This window comes from Diabrotica virgifera, chromosome 3 (genome assembly GCF_917563875.1).
Source record: "Diabrotica virgifera virgifera chromosome 3, PGI_DIABVI_V3a".
Classification (NCBI taxonomy): Eukaryota; Metazoa; Arthropoda; class Insecta; order Coleoptera; family Chrysomelidae; genus Diabrotica; species Diabrotica virgifera.
In genome coordinates this window covers 227762747-227773831 of record NC_065445.1, presented here as the reverse complement: position 1 = coordinate 227773831, position 11085 = coordinate 227762747, and the positions used below count along the sequence as shown (strand labels likewise).

Below are 11085 nucleotides of genomic sequence, written 5' to 3'. Positions count from 1 at the left end.
GTAAAATTTGTTTTTCGACACTGGCGTCAGCCGGTAAAAGAAATAAAGATTACGTATGTATGTACCTATCTATAATTACCTTTAATATGTTTTTCTTTTACAGGTATGTAAAAAAGCAAAAAGCTGCCAACGATGAAGGATCTAATATGAAAATTCGTTTTACTCATAAGTATAATTCCCGTTTAATATTCACTGCCGAACTAGAAAAACTTTTATCAGAGTATTTATTGATCTGTTCCAAAATGTGCTACGGAGAATCAACACGTGATACACGTGAGCTGGCAAATGAAATGGCTATGATAAATGAGATAAATGTACCTCCAAGCTGGCATGTTAACTTAGCTGCTGGTTTGGACTGGCTAAGAGGTTTTTTAAAAAGAAATACAACATTGTCCAAAAGACAACCTGAGAAGTGTTCTCTTTCTCGCTGCACATCATTTTATCGGCTACGATAATCTTAAAAGAAGCCTTACAACGTTCAACAAGTTTTGCAGATGGTTCAAGGATATGGAATTTAGATGAAACTGCCACCTCTACAGTAATAAATAAATCTGTCAAAGTAATCGCAGAAAAGGGATCTAGGGGGGTATCCACTATATCGGCTGGATAAAAAGGTACACTGGTGACAACCGCCGGCTCTCGTTTTTCCCCGTGTAAAATTCAAAGACCATATGTTAATAAACGGCCCCCCAGGATCTTAAGGATTGGCGACTAAAAGTGGGTGGATGACTGCGGATATTTTCCCTCAAGTCATTAAGCATTTTATTAAACATACATTGTCTTCAAAAGAAAACCCAACGTTACTAATAATGGATAACCATCACAGCCATATATGCATTGCAGTCATAAATCTAGCTAAAGAAAATGGTGTAACAATAGTCACACTTCCACCCCATTGCAGTGGAAAGTTACAACCACTGGATGTTTCATGTTATGCTCCATTCAAAACGTATTATGCTGCTGCTGTAGATTCTTGGCAAAAACAAAATCCAGGAAAGGTTTTCTCAATATATAACATTGCTGGTTGTGTAAATGAAGCACATCAAAAAACTATGATACCAACAACAATTGTCAATGGATTTAGGAAAACTGGAATTTTTGCTTATAACCGCGATTTATTTACTGAAGCCGACTATATGTCTAGTTTTGTAACTGACAGACCAAATCCTGAACATTCAACCGAAATTGATCTTATCGATCCCCCACTACTCGCTGGTCAATCATCACAATCAAATGAAGAGCCTTCACTGCATAAATCCCAACATGTTTTGCAAAACACAAGTGAAATGAAAACAATTGATAATAAAACTTTTAGAAGTCTTGCGGAATTCAAAGCCTAGAAAGGCGATTGGAAATCTAATTGAGAATCTGAAAAAAATCTAATTGAGAACGCAGCATCTGAAGCTGCTGCCAAAAATTCTAAAATCAGCATTTCTAAAAGAAAAGAAGCAACAAAAAAAATATTTCTCCAAGAGTCCAGTGATAAAGACGATCCACTTGATGATTGGTCAGCTACTTCCTCAAGTGGAGGGTTATTTGACCCTGATGATATAGAACAGGAAAATTCTGTAGAATTATCTTTTACTCCAGTAGAGTTTCTAAGAGTAAATGAATTTGTATTGGTTGAATTTACAAATAAGAAAAAGTTTTATTATGTTGGCCGAGTGACTAAAGAAAGAAATGACGAAGATGAAGTAGAAATTTCATTTTTAAGAAAAAGTGCTAAAGTGGCTCGAGCTTTTTCCTATCCCCTAGTTGAAGACATTGCATTCGTTAATATTAAGGATGTTAAATTAATATTACCTAATCCAGAAAAGAAGCAAGGATCCAAAAGAACACAAAGTTATCTAATTTTTGAAATGTCATTCTCAAATTTAGAAGTACGTTAATATATAGGTGGATATAGCTTTATTTGTAATCATATTATTTCTTAATAAAAATTTGTGTTTTAAAGCTCATTTTACTTTATTATTAGAAAATTTCTAATGTTTCACTGTGCCCATTGCTTTGTTTCATACTACCCCACGACTGGGGCACAGTGAAACAAAAAACACGATTTTTAAAAATAAGTATCAAAAATCAGGTTTTTACTTTTTTCCTGATTTCAAACCAGTAATATATATGTCCAATACATGCAAATACACAATCCTACTAAAAAGATATTATAAATTGTAATACATAATTTTTTAGTCTAAAAATAGTATTTTTTGTTTCAATGTGCCCCACCTTACCCTACTGTTTTTTGCCTGGCGTTTATAAGTTTTCTTCTTTCTGACATGGTGTTACTTCTAATTCGTACCCTTAGGCCGATGCCACATTATGCGTTTTGACCGGATGCGGTGAAAACGCATCCGTTTCTAACGCAACCGGACCGACCTGTCACACTATGCGTTTAGTCTGGTGCAGTTTGTAAGCACGTACCGATGACTCAAAACGCATCCGTTTCCAACGCAACCGGACCGATCTGTCACACTATGCGTTTTCACCGGATGCGGCGGAAACGCATCCGGTCAAAACGCATAATGTGGCATCGGCCTGAGCATTCTGTGATCGCTATCTTTGTTTATCGTGTTCAACACTATTAGTGCCGGCGCAAATTGAACCTAAGCGAACACAACCTGGCACCGGCGGGACGGGTGACCTGTGTAGTTATTTTTCTAGCGCACCGCATATTGCTCACAACAAAACCCAACCGTTGGCTGTCTCTGCAACGAATAGAGGGACGGGCAAAATCAGTTCGGACGTGTAACGGTTACTTTTGATACCGGGTCTCAGTGGTAGATACTGAGTACAAAATACTGATTACAAAATACTGATGTATCTGTATCTGATGTGTTCCATAGATTATAAGAAGGCCTTTGATAAAGTGCGGCATGATCATCTAATCAGACTCCTGGCAGAAAAGAATTTAGATAAACGAGATATCCGACTAATAGCAAATATGTACTATAATCAGAAAGCAGTAGTGAGAGTAGAGAATAATACCACTGAAGAAATTGAAATAAAGCGAGGTGTGAGACAAGGGTGTATACTGTCACCAACCCTGTTTAATCTCTATTTCGAAGACGTAATGAATAGAACACTCTCTGAGCAATCCATAGGTATTAAAATAAATGGTGTTAGATTAAACAATCTGAGATTTGCCGACGACACCGTTCTGATAGAAACACTTGAAGAGCTACAGACATTGGTGAATAAGATAGCAGCGACTGCAGCGAAGAATATGGACTATCTTTGAACATAAAGAAAACTAAATTTATGGTAATATCGAAATCAACACGAAATGTCCAAAATTTATATTTACACAATGAAATTATCGATCGGGTTAGCAAATACAAATATTTAGGCACTTTTATAAATGAAGACAACGATAGCTCAGCAGAAATCAAAATAAGAATAGAAAAAGCCAGATCCATATTCACTAAAATGAAGAGAGTGTTCTGTGGAAGATTTGAGCCTTGAAATGAAACTTCGCCTGATGAGATGTTACGTACTTTCTGTGCTGTTCTACGGAATGGAGTCAAGGACGCTGAAAAAGATTGGTACCTAAAAATTAGAGGCATTTGAACTGTGGATGTATCGCAGAATCTTAAGAATATCATGGACGGAGAGAGTCACAAACGTCGAGGTCTTGAGAAGAATGAATAAAGAAAAGGAAGCTTTGAGGTGATGTTTAAGAAAAATTCTAATCCTAAAATTCTAATAACTAGGACTGTGGACAATAGATTTCTACTTCCTCTTGTAATTTGCATCTCATTTGTACCTTTTAAAACTTTAAATGCCTACGTTTTCTCAACAATTAACAAATTTTCTTTTATGTACGTCAGTGTCCCGAAAGGTGCGAACTTTGCTAAAAACTAATTATTTTATCAGCCGATGCCGATACTATTATTATAAACAACACTGATTGTGATTTGATTGTCGTTGCAAAAACTGCTTACCTATTACATATATTTATATCTCGTCTACATATTTTGTTTTTAAGCATGAACAAGCCCGGTATGATGACACATTTTATTTGAGGATATGAGATATTCACAGATGTGCTGAACTGTTTTTAGTAATGAATCATTTTTAATGATAATGTTGTGTAGATTTAAGAAATGAATGATATTTACAAAATTTTTATACCTACAGAAAAGGGATTACGCCATCATTTGTGACATTGTATTTCTAGGCCTGGATCCCGCGTACCAACAAAAAGTTGATTAATAGCAAGCTGAAAATTTGTTAATAGCTTAACGGTGTCTCGTCAGACAAACTTTGATGTACGGGAACACTGAAACAGGGGAAGTTTTAATTGTGGAACAGGTTAAAAATTTGGAACGTCATACTACGAAAACGTCCCATGTATTTTGTCGGACAGAACTTCCAATTGATTTGTTACCCTTTCATTAAACTCTCATGCAAAAATCAGACTGGTAATTCCGAACGAGTTCTATTAGCTTCTCTACGTCCATCTCGAAACCAAAACCACATCTGAGAATTGAGTCACGCGTCCCACGACACCAGAAAACTGTGTTTCGATGACAAACGTTCGCATGTGTAGATCTGGCACTGTATTCACTGATATAGGATGCGCAGAACTCTCTACGCACCCCGCCGGTGCCAGGTTGTGTTCGCTTAGGATCAATTTGCGCCGGCACTTACTGTATTACTAAATTACGTTTTTGTCGTTGCATTATATATAATCTATTTCATTTCTTGTCCCATTTGGGATTTGCCAGGTCCATCTTCTCTCCTTTGGTTTTTTTAAAGAACGCATTGGTTATATTTAGGTTTTCTTTTACATAATTTACTATTATTTCTCCTCTATTATTTATTTTTCCTAATCCATAGGGTCCTATTAAAATTTCATTTTTGTTCTCTTCTTTCCCTATTTTTGCGTTAAAATCACTCATTAAGATTACATACCTTGCTTTGTTTGTCCTCATTAATTTCTTTGAAGAATTGCTCTACTTCCTCATTTTCATGATCTGATGTCGGGGCATAGGTCTAAATAATTTTACATGTAGAACATTGATTAATTTGGATGTCAATTGATATTAATCTGTTCGATTCGATGTAGCCTTATAAACTGCGCGTCATAGAAAACGGGCACCCTAAAAAATGGGTAATTTTTGATGTCGCGTATCTCCTAAACCTGTTGTCCGATTTAAGTGATTTTTTGAATATGTTATAGCCCTATTCCTTGTCAATATCACTGTAATAATATTTTTGCAAAACAGGTAAATTTTCATTGTATACCGGGTGTACGAATCAAACTGTGTTTTTTTCTCAAGGTTCGCAACACCCTGTGGAATATTCTAGCATTTATAAAATACTGAAATTAAAACCCATCTATAGCCTCAGGTTTTCTTAACATTCTGTTTTTTTATTCATTCGCTTATGTTGGATAATACAAAAGTTATGTACTTTAACAACTAGGCATGATCTTTATCAGTACAGGGCGTTTCTAAAGAAGTACGACAAACTTTAAGGGGTAATTCTGCATGAAAACATAATGACCGGTTGCTTTATAAACATATGTCCGCAAATGCTTCGTTTCCGACATACAGGATGTTGAATTTTTTCTTACAAACTGACGATTTATCTATTGCCCTAAAACCGGTTAAGATATGCAAATGAAATTTGGTGGGTTTTAAGACGTAATTTTTGAACATTTTTTGACATACAATTAAGAATTTTTTATTCACCATTGGCGTGCATACGAATAATATGATCGGTCATATTACCCGTATGCGTTCCAATAGTGAATATAAAATTCTTGGTTAAATGTCAAAAAATGCGCAATAATCATCTCTTAAAACCTACCAAATTTCATTTGCATATCTCAACCGGTTTTAAAGCAATAAATAAATCATCAGTTTGTAAGAAAAAATTTAACATCCCGTATCTCGGAAACGAAGCTTTTGCGGATATATGATTATAAAGCAAACTGTCATTATTTTTAATGCAGAATTACCCCTTAAAGTTTGTCGAACTTATTTAGTCCCTAAAACCCATTAGACTTATAACACCCTGTACTGATGAAGAACATGGGTAGTTGTTAAAGTACATAACTTTTGTATTATCCAACATCAGCGAATGAATCAAAAAACAGAATGTTAAGAAAACCTGAGGCTATAGTTGGGTTTTAATTTAAGTATTTTACAAATGCTAGAATATTCCACAGGGTGTTGCGAACTTTGAGAAAAAAACACAGTTTGACACCCGGTATACAATGAAAATTTACCTGTTTAGCAAAAATATTATTACAGGCATATTGACAAAGAATAGGGCTATAACATATTCAAAAAATCATTTAAATCGGACAACAGGTTTAGGAGATACGCGACATCAAAAATGACCCTTTTTTTAGGGTGCCCGTTTTCTATGACGCGCAGTTTATAATCACACATACTGTGTGATCTTGTCACTTTTTTATTGATAAGTAAGCCTACACCGCCCACTGCAATCGGTAATTTTGGAACCAATTTTGTTTTTGGTGTATCCTTTTTTACCATGGTTTTTCCTTTTTTGTCTAGTTCATTTAGTAATTTTTTTATCTTCTAGTGTAGGTACCTATTCCCGATCAAGTGGATTGCGGAACATTAAAATTTTGAGAAGCTTTTTTGTATACCATCCTATGTATTTTGCTTCCTATGCCACCTATGCACTTCAACTATTGTATTTTGCTTGCTCTCTTGATCCCATAACTGACGAGTAGTTTTTCTTTTATAATGTTACATGTTGTAGTTAACTAAAAGCAAAAAAACCACTGCATAAACTTGAAGGAACAACAGGTCTGATAAAATCGGTTACCCGGTTTTATCGATTTTTGGACTACCCGGTTTTGTCAAACTCGTAAACCAGACATTAAATATTATTTAAATTTTTAAGTTATGAAATAATATTCAAAATTCTTGGCCAAATTAAAGGTGGTAATATACTAGGTTAGATGTATATTAAATTTTGAAATGGCCATTAGTTATTCAGTAGAGGAAAAAACAACTATAAACTTACCTTAAAAATCGAGTTTACTGCATCAAAAAACAGGTGAAGTCTTACTGCTCCGGCACAGATTACTCAAATGAAGTAGAAATGAATACACGCGACTGTTGGCGGTTTAGGGACACTAATTTTAACATTGTCTGATAGATAGCAGCAGAAAGTTAGAAGAATTAAGTGGTACATACCCGGTTTTATCAACCTACCTGGTTTTGTCCAACTCTCCACTCTCCCCTATCTGTTGGTCCACGGGAGGTATTTTATTTCCCTCCTACCCACCGGTAAAGCGGGTCAGGCATTCACCTATTCGCCACCTGGGGAAGCGTTCTCTAGGAGTTAAAGGTTCCCCCAAGAACATTTAAATATACCTACCTGAATTTAAAGAATTGTCTAGGTACTTTTTTAATGACGAAGACTTTTCTATCATTACCACATATTGTATAGAACAACCACCAAATTGTGCGGTCCCGAGCCGCCACTGCTAGTTATTTAGTTAAGCTTACCATCAATAAATAAAATCTATATACATCCACATAATATAGGTAGGTACATACTGTATAAGTACATCTGCTAACACAAAACGATTAGATCGGTTTAAGAACGTACAGTTGTGTGTTAATAAGAATTTTTATCAATCATTGATCAACAATCGACTCCATTGGTATATTATTTAAATAAAATTCAAGTAATAATCTCTTATTAGCGGTCGTTATAGTTATTGTGTTGTGTGATACACAAAATGACGTCTACACCTTACGATGAAGATGATATAGATCGATTCTCCGGTAGAATACAAGAAGTATTTAAAGACCCAAAATGCACGGACATCTATCTAAAATATCTCAGAGAAGTTAAACAAGAAGAAAAGTATGAGCACGTGTTTAATCTTTGGAAGAAAGCTAATGGTACCGAAGAATATAGTGACAGTGTATTTATAGATCCAATTAACAAAGTGGTGCCGTTATTTGACAAAACTGATTTTGACAAATCGAAAAAACATGAAAAAATAGCTTGTATTGTGGATGAATGTTGCAGAATCCTTAATAGAGATGCACATAAATGTTTTATTACTTATTTAAAACAGCATAATAAATAATATGTTCATTTATTAAATAAAGTTGCTTTAGCTTTTAATAGTTTGTCTTCCTATTTTCATGAAAGATATCAGGTTATTTCACCTGGCATGTGTTTGTATTTTATATACCTATAGGTACATATATCTTTCATAATTTACCTACTCCTCCACTTCCTGATATCACTCCCACAAATAAATACCACTAAACATTAGGAAAAAAACATGAGGAAAAATAAGAAGTATATTTAACCCCTCATTCACCAGAATTTACATGCATCATTTTTCTTCTACAATTCCTTTTATTATAGTGTTATTTCTATGTTCAAAAAATTGAACGGGTTTACAATGAATGGTTTTTGAAAAAAATAAGATCAAATTAACTATAGTGCGCATTTTTAATTTTTCTTAATAATCTTCCTTTTTCTTTATGTAGGTAGGTAACTCGAAAATGAGAAGAGATACGAAAAATAGATACGGTACAAAAATATAGGATTTTTTCAGATAACAATTTTGTTTTTCTTTTATTACTGTATATCTTTATCTTTTTCGAGTTACATGGAGAAAAAGGAAGATTTTTAAGAAAATTTAAAAACGATCTCTATAATTTGATCTCATTTTTTTTCAAAAACCATGTATTTTAAGCCCGTTGAACTTTTTGAACATAGAAATACCACTATAATAAAAGGTAGGTATTGTAGAAGTAAAACAATGCATTTATATCTGGTGGATGAGGATTGAGGATTCATCAATTAGTAGGTACATATATATTTCATAAATTACCTACTCCTCGACTACCTGATACCAGTTCCACAAATACCTACCACTAAACATTAGGAAAAAAACATAAGAAAAAATAAGAAGTATATTTAACCCCTTATTCACCAGAATTTGCATGCATCATTATTCTTCTACAATACCTTTTATTATTATACAGGGTGTCCAGAAACTCTACCGACAAATGAAGACAGGAGAGTCCTCAGATAATTTTAAGATAATTTAACCCGATTCACTTAGTCCGAAAATGCTTCCTAAGGGAGCTAGAGCTCTTTGAAGAAGGTGTCTTGTAATTAGTTTTTCTTAAATACCTCCAGAACGCTTCTATTTAGAAAAACAAAAATTGGTACGCATATTTATCTTCAAGATATAAATCTAATCCATCCATTGCAGATTTCTAGTACCGATCATAGGTGTCCGTTTTGGGTAGGGCAACGGTTATTTTATCGCATAACTTTTTTAATCTTTAACTTTTATGCATTTCTGACACTGGATTATTAAATAATGAAGTATTCTAGTACTAAAAGGTACTCTTGTTTTAAATCGGTAGGACACACCGTTTTCTAGAAAAACCGATTTGAAAATTTTCGCTTTTTGAATTAAAAAAAAAATTCAAAAAAAAACTGTTTAGAAAGACGAAAACTGGTACATTTATTTATATTCCAGAGATAAATCGATTTCATTAATTGCGAATTTCTAGTACTGGTCATAGGCGTCCGTTTTGGGTAGGTCAACAGTTATTTTATAGCATAACTTTTTTGTCTTGAATTTTTGAGCATTTTTGACACTAGATTATTATATTATGAGGTATTCGAGTACTAAAAGTTACTCTTACTTTATGTTGGTAAAATACTTCGTTTTTTGTTGAAAAGTTCTTTCAATTTTTTTTCAAATTCCAAAAACGAAAAACTTTCAAATCGATTTTTCTAGAAAACGGTGTGTCCTACCGACTTAAAGCAAGAGTACCTTTTAGTACTAGAATACCTCACAATTTAATAAAATCCGCTGTCAAAAATGCATAAAAGTTAAGGACAAAAAAGTTATGCGATAAAATACACGTTGCTCTACCCAAAACGGACGCCTATGACCGGTACTAGAAATTTGCAATGGATTGAATCGATTCATCTCTGAAAAGTAAATATGCATAAAAATTTTCGTTTTTATAAATAGAAGCGTTCTGGAGATATTTAAGAAAAACTAATTACCAGATGCCATCTTCAAATAGCTCTAGCTCCTTTAGGAAGCATTTTCGGACTAGGTGAATTGGGTTAGGGCGGCTTCACCTGATTTCCCTGCCTGATACCCCCATTGCCGTTGGCGCAGTGGATTTTCATTAAATTGTTTTTCTTGATGTGTTCATTCAAGATTTCTCCATGGTTTTTAACATGAATGAGGTCAAACTTATAGGCCTGTAGGATTTTGCTAAGGTGTAATCTGTTTTCCTGGTTTGGGAATAAACGCCACCCTTGCCCTTCTCCAAGCTTTGGGAATGTATCCCAGACCCTCCTGGAAAGCTTAGGAAATATACCATCCGGTCCCGCAGTTTTATAAGGTTCAAAAGTTTCAATAGCCCATCTGACCTTGTGAGAACCAAAGATCTCGTCAGAGGTCAGCCAGTCCCTTTTGGTTGGGCTATTGTTTGCTTGATGATTGGTATTACCAGTCAATTGAGTCGACCCTGGAAAGTGAACACTTAAAAGGTGCTCTACAGCCTCCTTCTCTGTGCCAGTATACTTCCCATTGGGCAATTTCATTGACTTGGGTTTGTTAATGTTACCTCTTTTGAGGTTCTGTTAACTCTGGCGCTTTCAGGTACACTTTCAATGTTTTCACAGAATTCTCTCCAGGATCTTTCCTTGGTGGATTGGATTTTCTTATTATAGGTTTTTAGTTTAGCTTTATATGCTTCCCAATCACCTGATTTCTTCGCCCTATTGAAGAGCCGTCTTGTTTCTCTTTTGAGATCAGACAGCTCCTTATTCCACCAAGTTACTTGCCTGGGAGGGCGACTTTCTTTTAACGGGCAGTTTTCCTCATACGAGACGACTATTGCATGCTGCAACCAGTCTACTGCCATCTCAACCTCAACGTTGCTTTTGGCATTTTAGGAGAATTCCGTACCATTGTTCCAAGATCCCTCTTAAAGGATTCCCAATCGGTCACCTTAGGGTCTCTGTAGAACCTTGGTTCCGGTTTGACTGAGTTTATCTCAAAGCATATGTATGCATGATCCGGTAAGGATAACG

General features: G+C 34.9%; 1 protein-coding gene across 1 annotated transcript; it reads left to right on the top strand.

Moving 5' to 3' along the window:
- Positions 1–7522: 7522 nt before the first annotated feature.
- On the top strand, positions 7523–8124 carry LOC126881561 (uncharacterized). Its single transcript, XM_050645888.1, has one exon. It carries the CDS (start codon positions 7730–7732, stop codon positions 8084–8086), a length of 357 nt encoding a protein of 118 aa, XP_050501845.1. The 5' UTR covers positions 7523–7729; the 3' UTR covers positions 8087–8124.
- Positions 8125–11085: the final 2961 nt, after the last annotated feature.

What these genes read in the sequence shown, in the direction of transcription:
- LOC126881561 (XM_050645888.1), top strand. Translation starts at nt 7,730, where the DNA reads ATGACGTCTACACCTTACGATGAAGATGATATAGATCGATTCTCCGGT.